This window comes from Haliotis rubra, unplaced genomic scaffold, assembly GCF_003918875.1.
Source record: "Haliotis rubra isolate DU_JTF1 unplaced genomic scaffold, ASM391887v1 Scf131, whole genome shotgun sequence".
NCBI lineage: Eukaryota > Metazoa > Mollusca > Gastropoda > Lepetellida > Haliotidae > Haliotis > Haliotis rubra.
This window is the reverse complement of record NW_025765237.1, coordinates 287,033-308,672: the sequence shown is the minus strand read 5'-3', so window position 1 is coordinate 308,672 and position 21,640 is coordinate 287,033. Positions and strand designations below refer to the sequence as shown.

The 21,640-nt window shown below is 41.7% G+C and overlaps 1 protein-coding gene across 1 annotated transcript in view; it reads left to right on the top strand.

Moving 5' to 3' along the window:
- The first annotated feature begins 5,539 nt into the window (after window positions 1–5,539).
- The window catches only part of LOC124267394 (carboxyl-terminal PDZ ligand of neuronal nitric oxide synthase protein-like), a 204,674-nt gene continuing 188,573 nt past the window's right edge, over window positions 5,540–21,640 (top strand). Inside the window, exon 1 of the mRNA XM_046702302.1 lies at window positions 5,540–6,617. Coding sequence (XP_046558258.1) covers window positions 6,510–6,617 — 108 coding nt within the window. The 5' untranslated portion in view covers window positions 5,540–6,509. The remainder of the gene's footprint in view (window positions 6,618–21,640) is intronic.

Genomic DNA, 21,640 nt, shown 5'->3' with positions numbered 1-21,640 from the left:
GAACTTTCTGCGACGTGAAACAAAGGACAGTCACTCGCTCTGTGTTAAAGTGAAATTAATATTAGTGAAAATACCGATGTCATAACAAAAAGTAAATCAAATAAAGTGAAATTAATATTACGAATCGTTATTTTATCTTACTGGATAAATCTCAGAAATTCATCTTAGGATAAAAGTTGTTTAACAAACGATCATACATTGAACTCGCTATCATTGGTCTGTATTACAAGGGGTGAGCGCAGTAGATGGAACAGCGAAACAAATGCACGTGCGGTTCGTGATGAGCGTTCACTTAAACCAACTCTACTTGTTCTCGGTGTTTCATTTAAATTGCATACTCCCTCGTAATACAGACCAATAATAGCGGTTTGAAACCATGATCGTTTGTTAAACAACTTTTATCCTAAGTTGAATAAAATTCTGAGATTTGAATGTTCAGTTGGCAAGGTAAAACAATGAGGATTCGCAATCATAATTCCACTTTATTCGATTTACTTTTTTGTTTAAATTGAAATTCATCGGTACGTTTTCACTGCAAACAGACTATACATGAAACTGAAACTGAAAATGTTGATCTGCAGTGTTTTCGAAGAGAATGTTCAATTGTGTCTTGCAGATATGTCGATTGCCTAGTTACAAGAACAATAGACGTCTGACGTCAGGTGTATGAGGTCACCATGTCAAAAACAGTACTTTTCAAATACATCCGTTTGGGTCAGTCAAAAGCGGTATTGTCTGCCATAGCAGGTCACATGTGAGACTTTCTGTCTTTCCGTCTTATAAGTGATATATCGGGGTACATTCTATCTCGTTATACAGCACTTAAGGGCATCGCAGGTAGATTGTGCGTGGCTTCCAGAGACAGTTTGCGACGAATTCCACAGTCTTGGAGGAAAACAAAGCATTATTCACGCAACCGCATCACAGCGACAATTGGCGAACATTGATCTTGGGCTGAGCGCGTGCTCGTCACGCGAGTCTGTCAATTGATAAACTGTGTTATCTTCGCTCACACAGTCGGGTGCTCAATACGCAGTGTTGACTTTCCATTTTTGATGATGCCACAGCAATTTCGCTTATTTAAAAAAAAATGTAAATGGTCCTGCAATGAGTTTCCTCCTGAAGCCAGCTTGGGGGCACGGGGAAGAGATCTGCAGCGGACATGATGTTTAAGAACATATTCAGTTTTCGTCATATTTGTATAGCTCATGGACTGTAACAGATTGGTAACTTTTCTGGCTTATATAGAAATCGTTCAACTCTTCGCGGTGATTTATCGACATTTCACAGAGCATAAAGATGGTTCTATACACCCACGGAGGGGGAAAATCTTACATAAAAGCCCTAATTGAAGTGAAGCTGTACAAAAAATGCACCAATCAATAACAGGGACTAGACCGGTAGCAGCTCCATGGGTCTTCGCGGCTAGATATTCATGTGACGACACTCTAAACTTCATAAGTAAGGGTGGACTTTTTAAATTTACATCCAAGTTTCACATCAAGCACTGTTAACTTTAGAACGCCATGGCTAAATAGGTACGAGTACATGTATATGTCGCTGGAAACAGGTAAACCCAGTCAAGTCGAAAAACTCGCATGGGTGCACATGAACGAAACTAGTTGGCAGTCTATAATTAGTTTAATCACAATAACAATTTGCCTTGGAAACCCGAGGGCAAGTCATGGCAGAATATAAGTAAATGATACACTGTTTGGATTCTTTTTTAATCTCGGTTAAAGAATCAAACAATGGGGGATGGTATCATAATCTATATTGCATATAATACTCTTTATGTGTACAGTGTGATGTATTGTGTATACTGAAACATAGATATATTTCTTACCGATTTGTCACAATTGGTGAATTGTGATACAATATGCACGTGGACCGTGTTGCCAGTATCACGAGTGAGTGAGTGAGTGAGTAATGTCGATCACATGACCATCAATATACGGTGTATAGAAAACGAGTGTGCAGAATTGATAAACCGGCTGAGTCTGTTGACCTAAAGGTTTATCCCAGTGTCTGTACCTTCCTTCCATGTAGAAGGTCGATACAGCCTTCCCCCGGTCAGATGTCAATCGGAGGATGATTAAATACCTCTTCAATGACAGCAGTAAATGCGAGTCAGACTCTTCATATTTCTTGAATCTGATCACCCGTTGCAACATCGCCGACAACGACCAAACTCGGTGAACGAGCTAGCCTAATAGATGAGATATTTATTCCACAGTTTTAAAACATCCTTTCAACCAAATGCATTAACACGTCGTTAATAGATGCTTTTGATCTGTCAAATTATTAATAGTTATTCCAGTAATTCTTATTTCCATAATCGAATGTTTTCTCACAAAGTAAATTGAGTACAACGCGTCAAATCGTTTTACCGACAGCTTTTGTTGGTTTCAATAAGATTTCACAGACAACATGAATAATACAAAAAACGATAATGGAAACTGTGCGATGTGTCGACACACATTAGCTGTGGCCACACAAAGGATGGCACTAGAAGGGATCGGTTACAGGCGAGAAATCCAATTGGGAACATCAAAGGGAAAGCACATAGAGCCATCAGAAGGGAGGGACGTAGTCACGTGGGCGTGTATAGGTATCCGTCTTGTGTTGAGACGCTAGGTAACTAGTGTTCGCGTGAGTCTGGACACGAAGAAAACAGTGTGTATGTGGTTTGTGCGCGCGCGTGTATGTGTGTGCGTTTTTGAGTGCAAGAGTGATGTAACGTTCTTTACATGAGGGACGTTGCACAAGGTCATCCTGACGTTGAGAGAGCCTTTCGGCTTTAACTAGCAGGTTACACCCATTCCCCCTGATCTGTCTCAGTGGCGAATGTCTGACTATTTCTGAATGTCAGTACATGGCAAAATGACACAAGTGACTTAAATATCACAAAGTCTCACAATTTCTCGTACTCTCGATATAATTAGTCATGTAGCATATAGACTGACTGAGTTTGGTTTTACGCCGCTTTTAACAATATTCCAGCAACATCACGGCGGGGACACCAGAAATGGGCTTCACACATTGTACCCATGTGGGGATTCGAACCCTGGTCTTCAGGCGTGACGAGCCAACGCTTTAACCACTAGGCTACCCCACTGCCCCTGTAGCATATAGATTTCCTGAAGACGTACGTGAACATCAGGGAGTATGGGCGTCCTATGTTAACTGCAGACACCATCAAATGAAATATTACCATATAGGCCTATAGTTCTTACGAATCTTATTTCACTTTGGAATTTCGAAGTTCAGGATCGGCTAAACCATTTGGGGCTCGCTGGATAGGTCGATTACGTAGCGTTATTCTTTTACTACTTTAGCAATTTCAATTTAGCGTGGATAAGAAATAGAAACCCATATCGGCAGGATAGTTTCTCGCTTGGGTAACTGTTAACTGTACCATGCTCCGTCATAGTATAAAGAAAATAGCGTCATGAACCTGTGACGTCATAAACAATAAATGACGTTATTTTGCATTGCTATTGCAGCAGTGTCTGTCCAATCAGGTTGGAGAATTGCTAAACTTGTACAACCATGTGTTAATGACTTGTTGCATATGACGGGAGTCAACCCGTTTGTCAAGACTGAGAGCTGACCGTTTATCTGGTGGTCATTCGGCCTGTAATCACCGGACCCTGTTGATCTGAGATATCGCTGTATGGACTGTAGGGACTAAACTCAACAACAAGAAATACCAACAAAAACAAAACACAAACAAAACAAACACCCCCGCGCCCCCCAAACAAAAAATCCCATGATTGTGGGGTTCGAAGATTACACTGACTGAGTTTGGTTTTACGCCGCTTTTAGCAATATTCCAGCAACATCACGATGGGGGACACCAGAAATGGGCTTCACACATTGTACCCATGTGGGGATTCGAACCCGGGTCTTCGGCGTGACGAGCCAACGCTTTAACCACTAGGCTACCCAACCGCCCTCGAAGATTACAGATTATGATTACAAATTATATTTCGTGATCACGTTCAATAATCAATGAGGCCATCGACATCCAAGAGAGTGTAAATGGTGTTACGCTACTTAAGCAATAAGTCAACAATATCATGTCACTCATCGTACCCATATTGGGAATCGAACCCAGGCCCTCGTTATGACGACAGAACGCTTTAACCATCAGGCTACCCTACCGCCCAATCCTGATATACGTGCAGTACTCACCGTGTATCATGTTCACGACAATTATGCTGCTTATGAACATGTTAACTGCTGTTCTTAGTTAAAAGGGGCGGTGGGGTAGCCAAGTGGGTAAAGCGTTGGCTCGTCACGCCTAAGACCCGGGTTCGATTCCCCACATGGGTACAATGTGTGAAGCCCGCGTAAAACCAAACTCGCTCGCTCGCTCTTAGTTAAAAGAATAAACAGTTCAGGACAAAGGATCCCAGGCAGGTCTCATTCCCGGACAATCAGCACAATGTCCGTGCATGGGTTTCCACCAAAACCGTAACTCTCGTAGACGTTTCTTGGACTACCGTCACACACCGTGACGTAACACTTCTCGTGGCTGCATTCAGCTCACTGTCTCATACCTAAGTTACTTACATTTTACGTATATCTATGCTCCTGCTGTTGATCACTGGTTTGTCTAGTCCAGACTCGATTATTTACTGACCGCCGCCATAAAGCTGGAATATTGCTGAATGCGGCGTTAAGAGACAAATAAACAAACCTGAGTTACTATTTCCCAGTTACAAGCTGGCATGAGCACTCGGGGTCAAGATGTGTTCCGAAAATTCTTTATCAGGACAGCTTCAACCAGCACAACGTGGACGTCAGCCGTATGATAACGTCACCATATCTTGTCTGGGAAGAACGTATCTACAATAAATACATTTTTTGAAGCTAAGACACCTTGAGGCAAGGTCTCATAGATATGTACTTTATAGTGACAGATTATATGACATGGTGAATATAGCATATTAGCCGACACATCGAAGGCTATTCAGATTCTACCACAGGTCCGACTTGACTTCGCCATGCATTGTCAGTAGTGGTGGACGTGAAGCGCACATTGGCATCAGTGTATCAGTCAGGCCGACAGGAGGCTGGCCACTAACAGGACGGAAGAAAGGCCGTACATTACTGGCAATGAGATCGAATTTGTTTTGCATTTATTTTGAATCCCGTGTGGAGGTGAACATAGTACACAAAATACGCCATCAGTTTAATCCATCACTTTCTATAGCTACGTTCTGTAGTGTATGAATTGACTGAACCTCGTTATGATGTTAGACTGCACTGTGTCGGTTCTATTCAACCGCGATGTTGCCTCTAGTGATTTTCTGTTGATTATGTGCACAGTAATTAGCACGGGAATGGTGTCTGTGACGACTGCGCGATGCATGCACATCACTCTAAAATGTGCCATTATGGTGATTATATGGCCCCTTATGGATGATAACCTGGTTGGTAGCGAATACGGTCATTACGTATGTTAGTCCCTTGATAACATATACTTGGTGTAAAGGGATTAGTCGCATTCAAAGACTTTATACAACAGAAGTGAGTAATGAAGGCAAATCGTCTCGCTCCAGAAATAGCTGAAAAGGCATGGGTCGGGTTGGCTTGCGGCAAGTCGTCGGTCTCTCTTATTGATGGGAGCATCCCTCTGCACTGAATCACTGCGAACATATTCAATATTCACTGGTCCTCGGCTCGCCGAACCGGCTACACATCAAACCATAGCGCACCGCGCGCGTTTCAGTGTCAAACGTACTCTCTTGTCAAGCTGGAACCGCGGAAGTCTTCAAAGTCGGCACCCGCTGCCAGAGAAGACCAATCAAAGCTCTAGGTTGTCTATTTGGTGCGAAAGTGCACGCGCCGTCATGGAGGTCAGGGGTTAGAAAATCACGTGACTGCTGGGGTACGGAAGTGTTTGAATGGTGGTGGAACGAAGATTTGCAAACTTTCGATGTTATGTGCAGACTGGGTGTCTGGTCCTGGGTTAATTACAATCATTGATCGCTCGTGCACTAGAAATGGCTTTGATTGACGAGTAATTTCCGTGGTTCGTTGCCGAGGATTAGTTCTAGCGGCAGTGAGTGGAAAGGTAGCTATCGGCAGCCCTCGTGGAGAGTGAGAAGTTTTTATCGTGATCAAAGTGAGTAAGTGTTGGACTTCCCCCGCCTGCTACTGTAGTAGAAGATCTGCTACACATGCCGTGAAACACGGCGCTCCCTGCACGTGAGGGACTAGCAGCTCGTGGCGCGGGGAGATTCCGTCTGTCTGGTCGCAGGATAACATGCCGACTTGAGAGGGTAGCCGCGAGAAGTTGTGGCAATTCAAATTTCGCTATCACGGTTTCAAGTTTCGCACGGAAAAGAAGATTTGCTTCCAACTTCTGTGAGAATGTGTGATGGTTCCTTGTGTGACGTGTCTGTTTGGTCCTAGCACCAGCTCGAGACACGAGCCGCAGGGGCAGAGGGGGTCTTTTGACAGTTCGTTCTTTGACAGTAAACTGTGTTTACAATACAATGCCATCGAAGAAACAATACGATTTAGTCTCCGATGACGGCTACGACAGTCGGATCCCCCTTCACAACGACGATGCTTTTGAGCACGGGATACCTTTCTCCGCCAAGGTGAGTTGTATTGTATTGTATTACATGTTTGGCAGAGAACACCATGTTTATTGCGAATCCCGAACGGGAATTCCAGACTGCCTGGGGATCATCTCAAAACTCGCTCGCTGTTTATTGTCGACAGCTGGCTGGATGATTAAAACGCTGTGTTATGTTTGACGTTTGTCAGCCGAAGCGGGCTTACATCGGATTCTGTGGGATTTTGTGCATGTATTGTGTACTCACGTAGAACCTATGGCCAAATCTTGTTTGTCAAGAAATGGAAACGTCCGTCCCGACAACACTGTGAAGCGCTTTTTATCAGGAAACATGTAGATTTACCCGTATATTTTGTAGAAACAAATGCTTTGCTGAGTATGAATGAAGATTTCATTGTTTAAAAGACGTCTATGGCTTTTCATACAATGGTCATATTTAATAACAATGATACTACCCGAAGACTGGGTTGAACAACACTGTTAACTCCCCAGTGATAAACATGATTCAATATTATCTGGTATCCAGTGAATGGTATGACCTACCTGTGATATTACCGGTACCCCATGAGCTGTACAATATGATGATATTACCGGTACCCCATGAGCTGTACAATATGATGATATTACCAGTACCCTATGAGCTGTACAATATGATGATATTACCAGTACCCTATGAGCTGTACTATATGATGATATTACCAGTACCCTATGAGCTGTACAATATGATGATATTACCAGTACCCCATGAGCTGTACAATATGATGATATTACCAATGTCCAATAACTGGTATAATGCAGCAGTATCATTTTGTAGTAACAATCATGATTAATTATTTCTAAAACATTAATTCTATAGGATTATTTCTGTAGTTCCCCAGCATGTGTAAAACTGGTATATGACAAGAAATAATGGAAACAGCACTATAGAAAAATAGTACTGTTTCAAGTTTGAATGCAGATCAATAAAAATTATCACATATCTGACGTGAAATGAAGTTTTCGACCTACAAATATATGTGAGTCCACCCTGGTGGTTTAGTGCCTGTGTGTTCCCTGTGGGCGTGGTCATCTTGACTCCCTGGGGTACAGTCTACTTGACACCTGGACAGACTGACTTGATGAGTGTGTTGGTGAGATAAAGTTCTCCTGTTACATCAGCTAGTTAACATGTATACAGGTTATCAAGTATTGAGCATTCCGCCATATTGCGCCCAGGCTCGCAGCAAGTCCAGTCCAGCAAATACTACTCTGCTGTCTGGCTGTTCTCATAGAGGCTCCATAGAAAATACATGAAACAGTCACAAGCTTTTTGAAATCTTCATCCACTTGGACCAACTTCGATGATGATGCAGAAGATCACAATGTTTTTTGTAAGCCCAAAAAATGATTTTTCCAGATAATTCGGTACACTTGTCAAACGAGATAAGTCAGAAAAGATAAGAAAGATGTTTGATTTAGAGACAGTGTTGCCTCATGCAACTTGTGTTAAGCTAATGAGTCTTGGGGCAAGGGAATCACTATGAAGAGTTGATATTTTCTTCAGTTTAGTTGTTCCCTCTTCATGACAGAGTCATATACGGAAACACAGCATTATGTGTCACCATAGCCACGACTGATACAAACATCGACCTGCATGCATGGAACCGGTTTCTTAACAGTACACTGGTCTCCAAAACAAACTTTGTTTCTTGGCATTGTTAGTCAATAAATTATGCAGTAAAAATATTTGGTAAAATTGAATTTTCACGATCTTAATGATTTTTGGGTTTTGATTTAAGATGTAGAAATGTCAAATGTTTTTTTCATTTAATTGAAAATGGGGCTTTTTGTGTTACATCAATCCTTTACATTCGACATAAAGCAGAGCTACAGATAATGTTTTGGGTCATTGAGTTATGTACTCCCTTGTGTTCATCTCAATTGGGTATCCTAACTTTCCTTTCAGTAACGAAATAAATTGTACTCACTTCAGTCAAACTCATTTGGGTATTGTGCCAATTTCCATTTATTTTAAAAATATAATATAGTTTAAATGTTAGTGTTTGTGATTTACCTTTGATCTGTAATATGAGAAACGATAAGAAAGACTGCAGGTTGTCAAGTTCATGTCCTAAAATAGAACCTCTCAGTATACCTCAGTTATTTTATCTATCCACCGGTACGCAAGCTACGATTGGACATTTTTGTGTGTACGCATGTAAGATCACATTTATTGAGTATTTACAAAACTTCAAGCGTACTTGTACGCAATAGACTTAATAGGAATTGGGTTTTCACATAAATGTTTGCGTAATTTACGCAGATACGCAGCTTATCTGTACCTCTGATAAAGGTTATCATATAGCTTCTTTGACTTGGACGCTGAAAAACTAGAGAATCTTTTTTTTATAATCCCAAGGTTATACTAGTGGTGTTCGATTTAATTGAAATAATTGAAGTTTGGTCGCGGTGACAAAATCACCAAGCACTTGATCACATATCCTCATAATTGAACACAAACGATTTTGGAACTACTCTTTTAGTCTTTGAAACGCATGACATATCATAGAAGTTGTCAGGGCCTGAAAACGTGTTGTATTCTTAGAAAGCTCACTTCACCTACTGAAAAGTCATGACTGAATATTTTGTGAAGACTCTGGGAAGTTTTTATCCATCATATATTAGTCATGACTTTAAAAGAGCAAGTTGTATCATTTTACATTGGCAGTTTCGAAATGAAACAAAAAACAACAGATAGCCACATGTTTTTTTCTTTATACCTATCTGCATTAACAACCTGAACAGGAAAATCTGCAAAATGACGCTAACCAAGTTTTTTCGATGATTGCTTGTTGGTAATGAACCTATCATCAGTTGTGAGATTTCAACCAATTCCCAACACTAAAGGATACAGAGATGGCATTATATTGTTGTAACCCAATGTTAAAGGTCAGCGGGCAGGGAAGGTGTGGTATATCATTGTTACCCTGAAGATTAAAGGAAGGGGAGGGAGAGGCTGCACATGGGGGAGTGTCAGGTTCCCCCCAGCCCTCCCAAGCCATGGAGTATACTAGATCTGTTGGAGATATCAACCATGGTGTAATGGAGGAGATGAAAGCAGGCTGCTCCCGTTATCCTGACGTACAGGCTACCTGCCGTGTCCTGCTGCCAACATTATTGCTTGAGAAATGTGGACAAATGTTAAACCACAAGAAAACAGAATGTGTCATAGTTCTTTGCTCCTTGAGTAGCGGATGTTGTGTTCAGGGAGCTGTTGTAGCTGCTGCATGGATGCTGTTGTTATCGCTGTTGCTGAGGTTGGCAGATAACAGTTAATGGCTGTTGGTGCTGAATCCTGCTGATGGAGGTATCTCAGCTTCTGTATACGCCGGACCAATATCTGGTCTGCCCAGAGAAGACGATCAGATGACGATCAAATTTCGCCTGTTGACTTTTTGCCATTACTTTCTAAATATGGCTTCAATCCTATCATGCATCTGTCTGTGGACCTGGTCTCTACTAGCGGTATGTCCACTGTGTACAGTATGGCCAGGTGTCCACTGTGTACAGTATGGTCAGGTGTCCACTGGGTACAGCATGGCCAGGTGTCCACTGTGTACAGCATGGCCAGGTGTCCACTGTGTACAGTATGGCCAGGTGTCCACTGTGTACAGTATGGCCAGGTGTCCACTGTGTACAGTATGGCCAGGTGTCCACTGTGTACAGTATGGCCAGGTGTCCACTGTGTACAGTATGGTCAGGTGTCCACTGGGTACAGTATGACCAGGTGTCCACTGTGTACAGTATGGCCAGGTGTCCACTGTACAGTAAAGCCAGGTGTCCTCTGTACAGTATGGCCAGGTGTCCTCTGTGTACAGTATGGCCAGGTGTCTGCTGTGTACAGTATGGTCAGGTGTCCACTGTGTACAGCATGGCCAGGTGTCCATTGGGTACAGCATGGCCAGGTGTCCACTGTGTACAGTATGGCCGGGTGTCCCCTGGGTACAGTATGGCCGGGTGTCCGCTGTGTACAGTATGGCCGGGTGTCCACTCTGTACAGTATGGCCAGGTGTCCACTGTGTACAGCATGGCCAGGTGTCCATGGGTACAGTATGGCCAGGTGTCCACTGTGTACAGTATGGCCAGGTGTCCACTGTGTACAGCATGACCAGGTGTCCACTGGGTACAGCATGGCCAGGTGTCGACTGTGTACAGCATGGCCAGGTGTCCACCGTGTACAGTATGGCCAGGTGTCTACCGTGTACAGTATGGCCAGGTGTCCACTGTGTACAGTATGGCCAGGTGTCCACCGTGTACAGCATGGCCAGGTGTCTACCGTGTACAGTATGGCCAGGTGTCTACCGTGTACAGTATGACCAGGTGTCCACTGTGTACAGTATGGCCAGGTGTCCACTGTGTACAGCATGGCCAGGTGTCCACCATGTACAGCATGGCCAGGTGTCCACCGTGTACAGTATGACCAGGTGTCCACTGTGTACAGTATGGCCAGGTGTCCACCGTGTACAGCATGGCCAGGTGTCCACCGTGTACAGTATGACCAGGTGTCCACTGTGTACAGTATGGCCAGGTGTCCACTGGGTACAGCATGGCCAGGTGTCGACTGTGTACAGTATGGCCAGGTGTCGACTGTACAGTATGGCCAGGTGTCGACTGTGTACAGTATGGCCAGGTGTCCACCGTGTACAGTATGGCCAGGTGTCCACCGTGTACAGTATGACCAGGTGTCCACTGTGTACAGTATGACCAGGTGTCCACTGTGTACAGTATGACCAGGTGTCCATGGGTACAGTATGACCAGGTGTCCACTGTGTACAGTATGACCAGGTGTCCACTGGGTACAGTATGGCCAGGTGTCCACTGGGTACAGCATGGCCAGGTGTCCACTGTGTACAGCATGGCCAGGTGTCCACTGTGTACAGCATGGCCAGGTGTCCACTGTGTACAGCATGGCCAGGTGTCCACTGTGTACAGCATGGCCAGGTGTCCACTGTGTACAGCATGGCCAGGTGTCCACTGTGTACAGCATGGCCAGGTGTCCACTGTGTACAGTATGGCCAGGTGTCCATGGGTACAGGTGCAGGCTATCTATTGTGTGAGTGAGTGAGTTTAGTTTTACGTCACACTCTGCAATATTCCAGCTGTAGCGGTGGTTTGTAAATAATTGAGACCAGACAATCCAGTGATCAACAGCATGAGCATCGATCTATGCAACTGGGATACGGTGACATATGTGTCAACCAAGTCAGCGAGCCTGACCAACCGATCCCATTAGTCGCCTCTTACGACAAGCATGGGTTGCTGAAGACCAGTTCTAATCCGGATCTTCACAGGAGGGATCATGCATAGTTATTTTTCCATAATGGTGGACACCATGAGCCCAGGTGAAAGAAGCGTTGAAGCCACCCCACAACTGCCTTAGGTGACCCGCAACCCTGACAACACGGTTGCTCGGTTTTATTGTGTAACGCTGCACTCAGCAATATTCCAGCTATATGGCGGCGGTCTGTAAATAATTGAGGCTGGACCAGACAATCCAGTGATCAATACCGTGAGCATTGTTCTACGCAAGTTCTACCAAATCAGCGAGCCTGGCCACCCGGTCCCGTTAGTTGCCTATTACGACAAGCATGGGTTGCTGAAGATCAGTTCTAACCCAGATCTTTTATCCATTATGTACAATGCAGGTGTCCATTATGCACAGCTACAAGGTGTCCACTATGTACAGGTGCAAGGTATCCACTATGCACAGGTGCAAGGTGTCCACTATGTACAGGTGCAAGGTGTCCACTATGTACATGTGCAATGTGTCCACTATGCACAGCTACAGGGTGTCCACTATGTACAGGTGCGAGGTGTCCACTATGTACAGGTGCAATGTGTCCACTATGTACAGGTGCGAGGTGTCCACTATGTACAGGTGCAAGGTGTCCACTATGCACAGGTGCAAGGTGTCCACTATGCACAGGTGCAAGGTGTCCACTATGCACAGGTGCAAGGTGTCCACTATGCACAGGTGCAAGGTATCCACTATACAGGTGAAGAATCTGGTGAAGAATGTGGTATGTGCTGTGTATGTGCTGGGGAGCTGTAAGCAGCCGTATGATGTCAGGAGACACCCCAGCCGTAGGAAGCCTGTCTATGCACATATTTGTGGATTGCACATGACCGAGGATTGTGTATCTATATTAGCAACATGTTTGTCTCGTCATTAGTGTCTGTTGTCTGTCTGTCTATATATACTGAGAGAAACAAATATAGGAACACAGGAAAATTCAAGCGTTCCTTTAATATTTTCCAGTTTTCATCACCAGCTTTGAATGGCACTGTGGGGGGAAATCTGAGAATAAATAAAGGAGCACTGCCATGAAGTGTTGTTCCCTTATTTGTTTCCCTCAGTATATATGTGAGTGCATGTTGTGTGTGTAGTAGATTCTACAAGTTATGGCAGATATGGCTTGGTACATGTGTACTATAAAACATGCCATATCATGTCAGGGAGTTCAGTGACTATAAAGTATAAACCTACATGCCACATGGAAAAATTCATTACCTAGAGTAGTGAAATCTTTCTGACAGTGTCCCTGAATACTCTCCAGCGCCACAATAGAAAACTCTTTAACTTTATCAGTGAAAGTTCTCTAACACCCGTCTCAAAACTCTCCAGGGATACTATTAAAACTCTCCTACACTACAGGTAACAACTCTCCAGGGTTACTATTAAAACTCTCCTACACTACAGGTGAAAACTCTCCAGGGTTACTATTAAAACTCTCCTACTCTACAGGTAAAAACTCTCCAGGGTTACTATTAAAACTCTCCTACACTACAGGTAAAAACTCTCCAGGGTTACTATTAAAACTACACTGCAGGTAAAACTCTCCTATTAACCCTCCTACACTACAGGTAAAACTCTCCAGGGTTACTATTAAAACTCTCCTACACTACAGGTAAAAACTCTCCAGGGTTACTATTAAAACTCTCCTACACTACAGGTAAAAACTCTCCAGGGTTGCTATTAAAACTCTCCTACACTACAGGTAAAACTCTCAGGGTTGCTATTAAAACTCTCCTACACTACAGGTAAAAACTCTCAGGGTTGCTATTAAAACTCTCCTACACACTACAGGTATTAAAACTCTCCAGGGTTACTATTAAAACTCTCCTACACTACAGGTAAAAACTCTCCAGGGTTACTATTAAAACTCTCCTACACTACAGGTAAAAACTCTCCAGGGTTACTATTAAAACTCTCCTACACTACAGGTAAAAACTCTCCAGGGTTACTATTAAAACTCTCCTACACTACAGGTAAAAACTCTCCAGGGTTGCTATTAAAACTCTCCTACACTACAGGTAAAAACTCTCCAGGGTTACTATTAAAACTCTCCTACACTACAGGTAAAAGCTCTCCAGGGTTACTATTAAAACTCTCCTACACTACAGGTAAAAACTCTCCAGGGTTGCTATTAAAACTCTCCTACACTACAGGTAAAAACTCTCCAGGGTTGCTATTAAAACTCTCCTACACTACAGGTATTAAAAAACTCTCCAGGGTTGCTATTAAAACTCTCCTACAGGTACAGGTACTAAAAACTCTCCAGGGTTACTATTAAGACTCTCGCATTACAGGTAAAAACTCTCCAGGGTTACTATTAAAACCCTCCTACACTACAGGTAAAAACTCTCCAGGGTTACTATTAAAACTCTCCTACACTACAGTAAAACTCTCCAGGGTTACTATTAAAACTCTATTACACTCCAGGTAAAAACTTTCCGACATTGAAACAAAAACTTCTTCAACTTTTTAATAAAACAGCTCAAACACTTCATAGTAACCAGTCAAACACTAATGTAGAACCTCAAACACCCAAAGCAAAACCTCACTAACCCCTCAAACACCTCCAACATCCCAAATGAAATTTCTCATATACCACAAGTAAAAGCTCACAACACATGTAAAACCACTCTAATGCCACCAGTAAACCTCTTGAACACCACCAGTAAAACCCCTGAACACCACCAGTAAAACCTCTTGTACACCTCCAGTAAAACCTCTCGAACACCACCTGGAAAAACCTCTCGAACACCACCAGTAAAACCTCGAACACCACCATTAAAACCTCTCGAACACCACTAGTAAAACCTCCTGAACACCACCAGTAAAACCTCACCAGTAAAACCTCTAGAACACCACCTGGAAAAACCTCTCGAAAACCACCTGGAAAAACCTCTCGAACACCACCAGTAAAACCTCTCGAACACCACTAGTAAAACCTCTTGAACACCACCAGTAAAACCTCAGTAAAACCTCTCGAACACCACCAGTAAAACCCCTGTAATAGCACAACAAAAACAATGATACAAACTCATCCATTGCTTCTCTTGAGCTACTTATGAAGTGTTCTTGAATGAAAGAAGTAATTGCCTTCTGTTGGCTGTGATGTGAAATACAGTATGTAATTAGTTGTGATGCCGCTGGTATCATGTTTTGTGAGATGTTTTGGACCAAAGCAGCATCTCATTATATGTTGTTCGTGATGATCTGCAAGAAGATAGGCAGTATCTCCACTGTCTGTTGAAAGTCAGGTCTAAATCTAGACAGTTGTACATGGTGGTATTCTCATCTTACCACGGTAGAAATGTTTCATATCAAATGTTTTTTTAGATATTAGTTTCAGAAAGTCACTTAGTGGTCATGAAGTTAAACAAAAATCATAGATAAGTGTTTTGGTGATTTCAGCCGATCTAAGAATAGGGTCGTCAGACGTCTGGTTTTTACTCCTTTCTTTGAAAAAATGTAATTTGCAATGAGTACGATCTTTCAAAATCGATCTGAAAATAAAGACTGGTTTCTCTTTAGTGAAGTGTGACAAATTGATAGTAAATATAATATGGATAGTACCAGAATGGGGTTGAAAACTATGGTGCAATTGGAAAATGAGGAGAGAAAGTTTGAAACACACCTATTGTTTTTGTTGCGTCGTGATAAGCTGGTGTGTATCGGAATGTGGAGAACGGAAAAACTGATACAGATAGTGTTGTTCCAAATCATTGATTTCCCCAATTATTGATTGATTTCAGTTGCCAAGCATGGAATAAATCCTGAAAAGCATGATTGATTATTTTCCAGTTTAAGTCAGAGGTACGATTGACGATAACATGCTTTAACATGACTTAGTTTTGCATCTTGGTTTCCACAGCTTCCCAGTATGTGAGCTTGTCCGCAGGTATTTCTTTGTTAAATAATGGATACAAATTTAAAATGTCAGATTAATTTTAATTCCAGTTTGATTTTTGATGTGTGGTAAAATCCTGAAATATGCTCCCATTACAAACCAGTATTCATGTACATGAAAATATATCCCTACTTGGATGAGTCGATCAGACCAGTACTTGGATGAGTTGAAACAGGCCAGTACTTGCCGAATAGTACTTTGATGATCCTGTGTGTGATCCCTCTTTTATGAGGCGTTACGAGGCATATAAACCAGTCTGCCATGACAGTATCTGTGATCCCTTCTTTCTGGGTTGTTACAAGACAATTAAGCCTTTGTTCCATGTAAATATGTATGATCCCTCCTGTGAAGATCCAGGTTAGAATTGGTCTTCAGCAACCCATGCTTGTCGTAAAAGGTGACTAGTCGTATCTCAGTTTCATGGATCAATGCCCAATGCTGTTGATCACTGGTTTGTCTGTTTCAGACTCGATTATTTACAGACCGCCGCCATATAGCTGGAATATTGCCGAGTGCGGTCTTTTACAACATACCAAAAACGAAACCTTTCTGAGGTGTTAACAATGTATATACACCTGACTGTCATATGAACATAGTCAATCCCTCCTTTCTGAGGTGTTAACAATGTATATACACCTGACTACCATATGAACATAGTCAATCCCTCCTTTCTGAGGTGTTAACAATGTATATAAACCTGACTGCCATATGAACATAGTCAATCCCTCCTTTCTGAGGTGTTAACAATGTATATAAACCTGACTGCCATATGAACATTCAATCCCTCCTTTCTGAGGTGTTAACAATGTATATAAACCTGACTGCATATGAACATAGTCAATCCCTCCTTTCTGAGGTGTTAACAATGTATATAAACCTGACTGCCATATGAACATAGTCAATCCCTCCTTTCTGAGGTGTTAACAATGTATATAAACCTGACTGCCATATGAACATAGTCAATCCCTCCTTTCTGAGGTGTTAACAATGTATATAAACCTGACTGTCATATGAACATAGTCAATCCCTCCTTTCTGAGGTGTGTGTGGATGTGTATGTACATAGGTAGGTAGGTAGGTATGTCTGTATGTAACGTATGTATGTAACATATGTACGTATGTATTGATATGAGAGCAAGTATGTCCTGTGGACGTAATCTGTCTTAAATCCGTTAATACTGTTGATACTGGAGGCACGAGGTCGGATGATTAACAGCCGTAATTCCTTGCCCAGCCAGTAGCACTGACCCCATCACAGGATCAGGGATATAAATTAATTAGGTTTTTTCAGTGAGACACAGCTTTAATTAGCTGCAATATGACAATCCAGCATGACTAAAGGATAGAGGAGAAGTGAAGGGAAATTGACCATACATTAAATTGTCCGTTAAATGAAAGAAGCAGTGTTCAAACTTGATCTGTAATGATTTGTCTCCAGATTGCCGCCTCTGTTGTTCTTTAGAGCCAGAGGCTGGCGTATTGACAGATATTGAGTTATATCTGGGCACAATGAATGTCGCCATTAGAGTGTTAGGGTGGTTTGTGGATGTCCAAACACCATTCTGATTGTTCTCCATCCGTGCAGGTAATCAGGTAAACAAGACTACAGGAATTCATATTTGCTGCAGCAACTTGGAAGCTATGAAGATCTAAATAAAGCTTAGTATTCTGTTGTTTGGAGACTATGGTCAAGTGACATTGGCAGCAACCTATGGTCGACTTATGCTGGAACTGCTTTAAGAAACAGAACTGTTGTTTGATATACATATATATCTTGAAAGTATTATTCATAAGCTCAGATAGACAAATAAGTAAAAGTAGTTTTCAGCACATGGTTGATTTACCAACAGTAGATTCAGTGTCTTTTATTCGGATCTCTGTACATACTGTAGTGAACTTACAATACCAGAGTAACTTTGTAAATTTATCACAAAATGTTATTGTTTAGAAACTGTCTATAAAGACTAAGTTTGATTCTGGATGAGGCTGTTAAAACAGAATGTATTTTATATATGTTAAAGGTCACATGCAACGTGAAACACAACTTTGCAGATTCTGATACCTATCGGTATGGACTTACAGATACAAATCGTCAAAAATGCAAATTCAACTTATAAAGTTGAAATATAACGCGATGAACCACCACCACGCCCCCTGCGAAATCGGAGTTTAAACAATTCATTAAATTCATCCAAGCGCTTGGGGTGAAAAGTGGTTTCAACAGCTGTGCTGCGCTGGGCTGCGCTCATAGCTCATGCGCAGTGAAATAGGTTCGCTTGGAAGCGGATGTCCGGATTTAATATAAGGTCGTGAGCATGAGTAGTCTAATCAAAACAAATAGTAAATAATCTACTCATTACATAAAAGAACCTTGATAGATCTACTCAGCTATGTGTCAACCAGTGAGGCGTTTTCAAGACGGAAAACCTTTGCTGGCGGTGAATACTCGGTGAAGGCTTTGATGTGAGCTATTTTTCTAATGTTTTGTTGATAATTCACAGGCACAAGCTTTTTATATGTTATGACAGTAGATAACCGATTTACTGTTTATTTAATTTCATTTGTCTATTTCACCACACATTCTTCTTACCTAGTCTCTTTTTTAGTTCGATACTCAAAAGCAATGTCATTATTTAGCTTTGACAGAATTTCTAACTGTGATATAGATATGTCGTTGTCACAGACAAAACTCAGTATCTGTTTTATTGACACCTATGTGTCTGCCTGCCTGTCTGCTAATGACAATATTCAACACACAACTTCGATCACTGACCACATGCAATTTGAACTTTGAACACCTATCAGGCTATACACCATAAACAAAACGCATTGAGTTCGGTCTGTGTCACATTATGTAATTACACAGACAGGCAGGTGTGATACTTGTACACATGACATGTTATAATGTCTGTTGATTGCTAAATGTTATACACAAAAAATGAACATGTATTTACAAAACCCAACATCTCTATATACAAACACACAATGAGCTGTGAGGGCATTGGCTAATGAACCAGCCAATGAAAGTCCTCGTTACACTTGAGTGCACACCCACCCGCTCTGACTGGGTTCGGTATCCCGGGTGCTTCGTTTGAGGGAAGTAAACCCAAGTACAAAATATTGCACTTTTTATTTGCGAATGTACGCTTATAAGTTTGTTTATATGTTTTCATAATCAGCAATGTATATTATATGTCATGAATAAGTGATAATTGTGATTTAATTATGTTTGATTTTTGGTTGCATGTGACCTTAAAAGAAGTCTTTAAGTATGTTGGAAAAATGTGATTAGTTTTACTATACTTTATTTTATGATTGTAATTTGATTGGTTGATAGATGCATAATTGAACATCAGATATCATTTTGCTAATTAGTACCGGTATCATTTTGATTTATCTTAAAAATAAAAATATGAAAGCAGGCAGGATACTGAGAGAATGGATGCCAGGTGTCTGTAGATACTTACACACCATTCAACTCACCTCCACTGACATTTCACAACCGACATCTTCCTCTTACATGACCTTGTTTTTACACTTAAAAGTTGTACTTTTTTGTTGCCTCTCATTAAGAGCTTACTCGAGAGCCATGTGACTAATTTTCTGTGTACTCCCCACTGTCTGTGATGTGGGCGTCCCCGGGGTCGTCCCCACGTCCCTCCACTCCTGAGTCTCATCAGCCATGCTGCTCCACCTTCAGGGTTTTTACTTGCCACTAAAAGTAATTTCCACAATGGAAAATTAAAATTTAAAGAAATTTTTGGGTTTTTTTCCTTTTAAAAAATTAGCTATTGTAAGCAATTATTTCATGAAGACACTCAGAAATAGATTTCTAGTTGGATTGGGTCACTGGTTGGAACTAAAAGAGATGAGTATAGGACCTGTATTTTCGTTGATTGGTATGTGTCGTAATATGAGTATGACTTGTATGTTGATGCTGAAATTGGTAAGAACCACAAGCTTTTTTTTTTTATCTGATGAGCATGACTTGTAAAAGATGAAAAAGATGATTTTGATGATTTTGGTGATAAAAGGAACCAAATGTTACTTTTTTAAGTGGACAAGATATGTTTTGATCACGCTTCCCACACAGATTTCCTGGTTTGACTTGTTGTGGTGTAGCTGTGATCATGTTTAATGCAGCTAGATGAACATCATCAATCAAATTTGCACAAGCTGTTTTTTTTCAGTTCCAAATAGGCCACATTTTAGAAGTTGTTTTTTTTCTTGAAAACAGGATCTAAATATATTTCCATTTGAGAAGTGGCAGTTAAGCTTGACTCACTTGGAAATAAACATGAGTACTTGCAGTATTAAGAAAAATGCTGTCCAGAGTTTATGATTTTATTTAACGTTTCATCATTATAAGGCTGTTTGTGTGTGTTTTGTAAGTTGAATTGTTTGACTTAGGAAGCTGTCTGCTAAAACATGAACAAAAGACAGAGAGCAGGACTAATTTATTATCAAGAGGAGGAACATGTAATTATGAAGAGTGAGTGAGTTTAGTTTTAAGCTGCTTTTTGCAATATTCCAGCAACATCACGGTGTGGAACACCAGAAATGGGCTTCACACATTGTACCCATGTGGGAAATCGAACCTGGGTCTTCGGCATGACAAGTGAACGCTTTAACCACTAGGCTACCCCACCACCCCATATTTGTCAATAGCAGGACCATGTAATTATCAAAAGCAGGACTAATTACCCATGGTAATTATCAGAGAAAGATGTCACAGGTTGGAGAGATGCTTCATTTCGGAGGAGATGTAAATACATGAAAGCCAGGATTCCAGACTAACCATGCAAAACAAAACGAGAAAACAGGAATAAATTGTATTCTCCATACTACTTCTTTCAACCAGTAAGGTCATTCATATCGTTGTGGTTAGAAATGAGTGTAGGTTGTGACTAGAATATAGATTTGCCCAAGATGTGAGGGCAGGATGTATAGGAGGGACAGAAAACATGGGCGTGTGTGATCAAGTCATGTCATGATTATTGAAGACTGGCAACTCTACAAGAGTATTACTTGTGTGTACAAGGCTGGTTAGTTCTGCTGTAGCAAACACTATTCCTGTACAAGGCTGGTTAGTTCTGCTGTAGCCCGGACACTATTCCTGTACAAGGCTGGTTAGTTCTGCTGTACGGACACTATTCCTGTACAAGACTGGTTAGTTCTGCTGTAGCAAACACTATTCCTGTACAAGGCTGGTTAGTTCTGCTGTAGCAAACACTATTCCTGTACAAGACTGGTTAGTTCTGCTGTAGCAAACACTATTCCTGTACAAGGCTGGTTAGTTCTGCTGTAGCAAACACTATTCCTGTACAAGACTGGTTAGTTCTGCTGTAGCAAACACTATTCCTGTACAAGACTGGTTAGTTCTGCTGTAGCAAACACTATTCCTGTACAAGACTGGTTAGTTCTGCTGTAGCAAACACTATTCCTGTACAAGACTGGTTAGTTCTGCTGTAGCAAACACTATTCCTGTACAAGACTGGTTAGTTCTGCTGTAGCAAACACTATTCCTGTACAAGACTGGTTAGTTCTGCTGTAGCAAACACTATTCCTGTACAAGACTGGTTAGTTCTGCTGTAGCGGACACTATTCCTGTACAAGGCTGGTTAGTTCTGCTGTAGCGGACACTATTCCTGTACAAGACTGGTTAGTTCTGCTGTAGCGGACACTATTCCTGTACAAGGCTGGTTAGTTCTGCTGTAGCAAACACTATTCCTGTACAAGACTGGTTAGTTCTGCTGTAGCGGACACTATTCCTGTACAAGACTGGTTAGTTCTGCTGTAGCGGACACTAT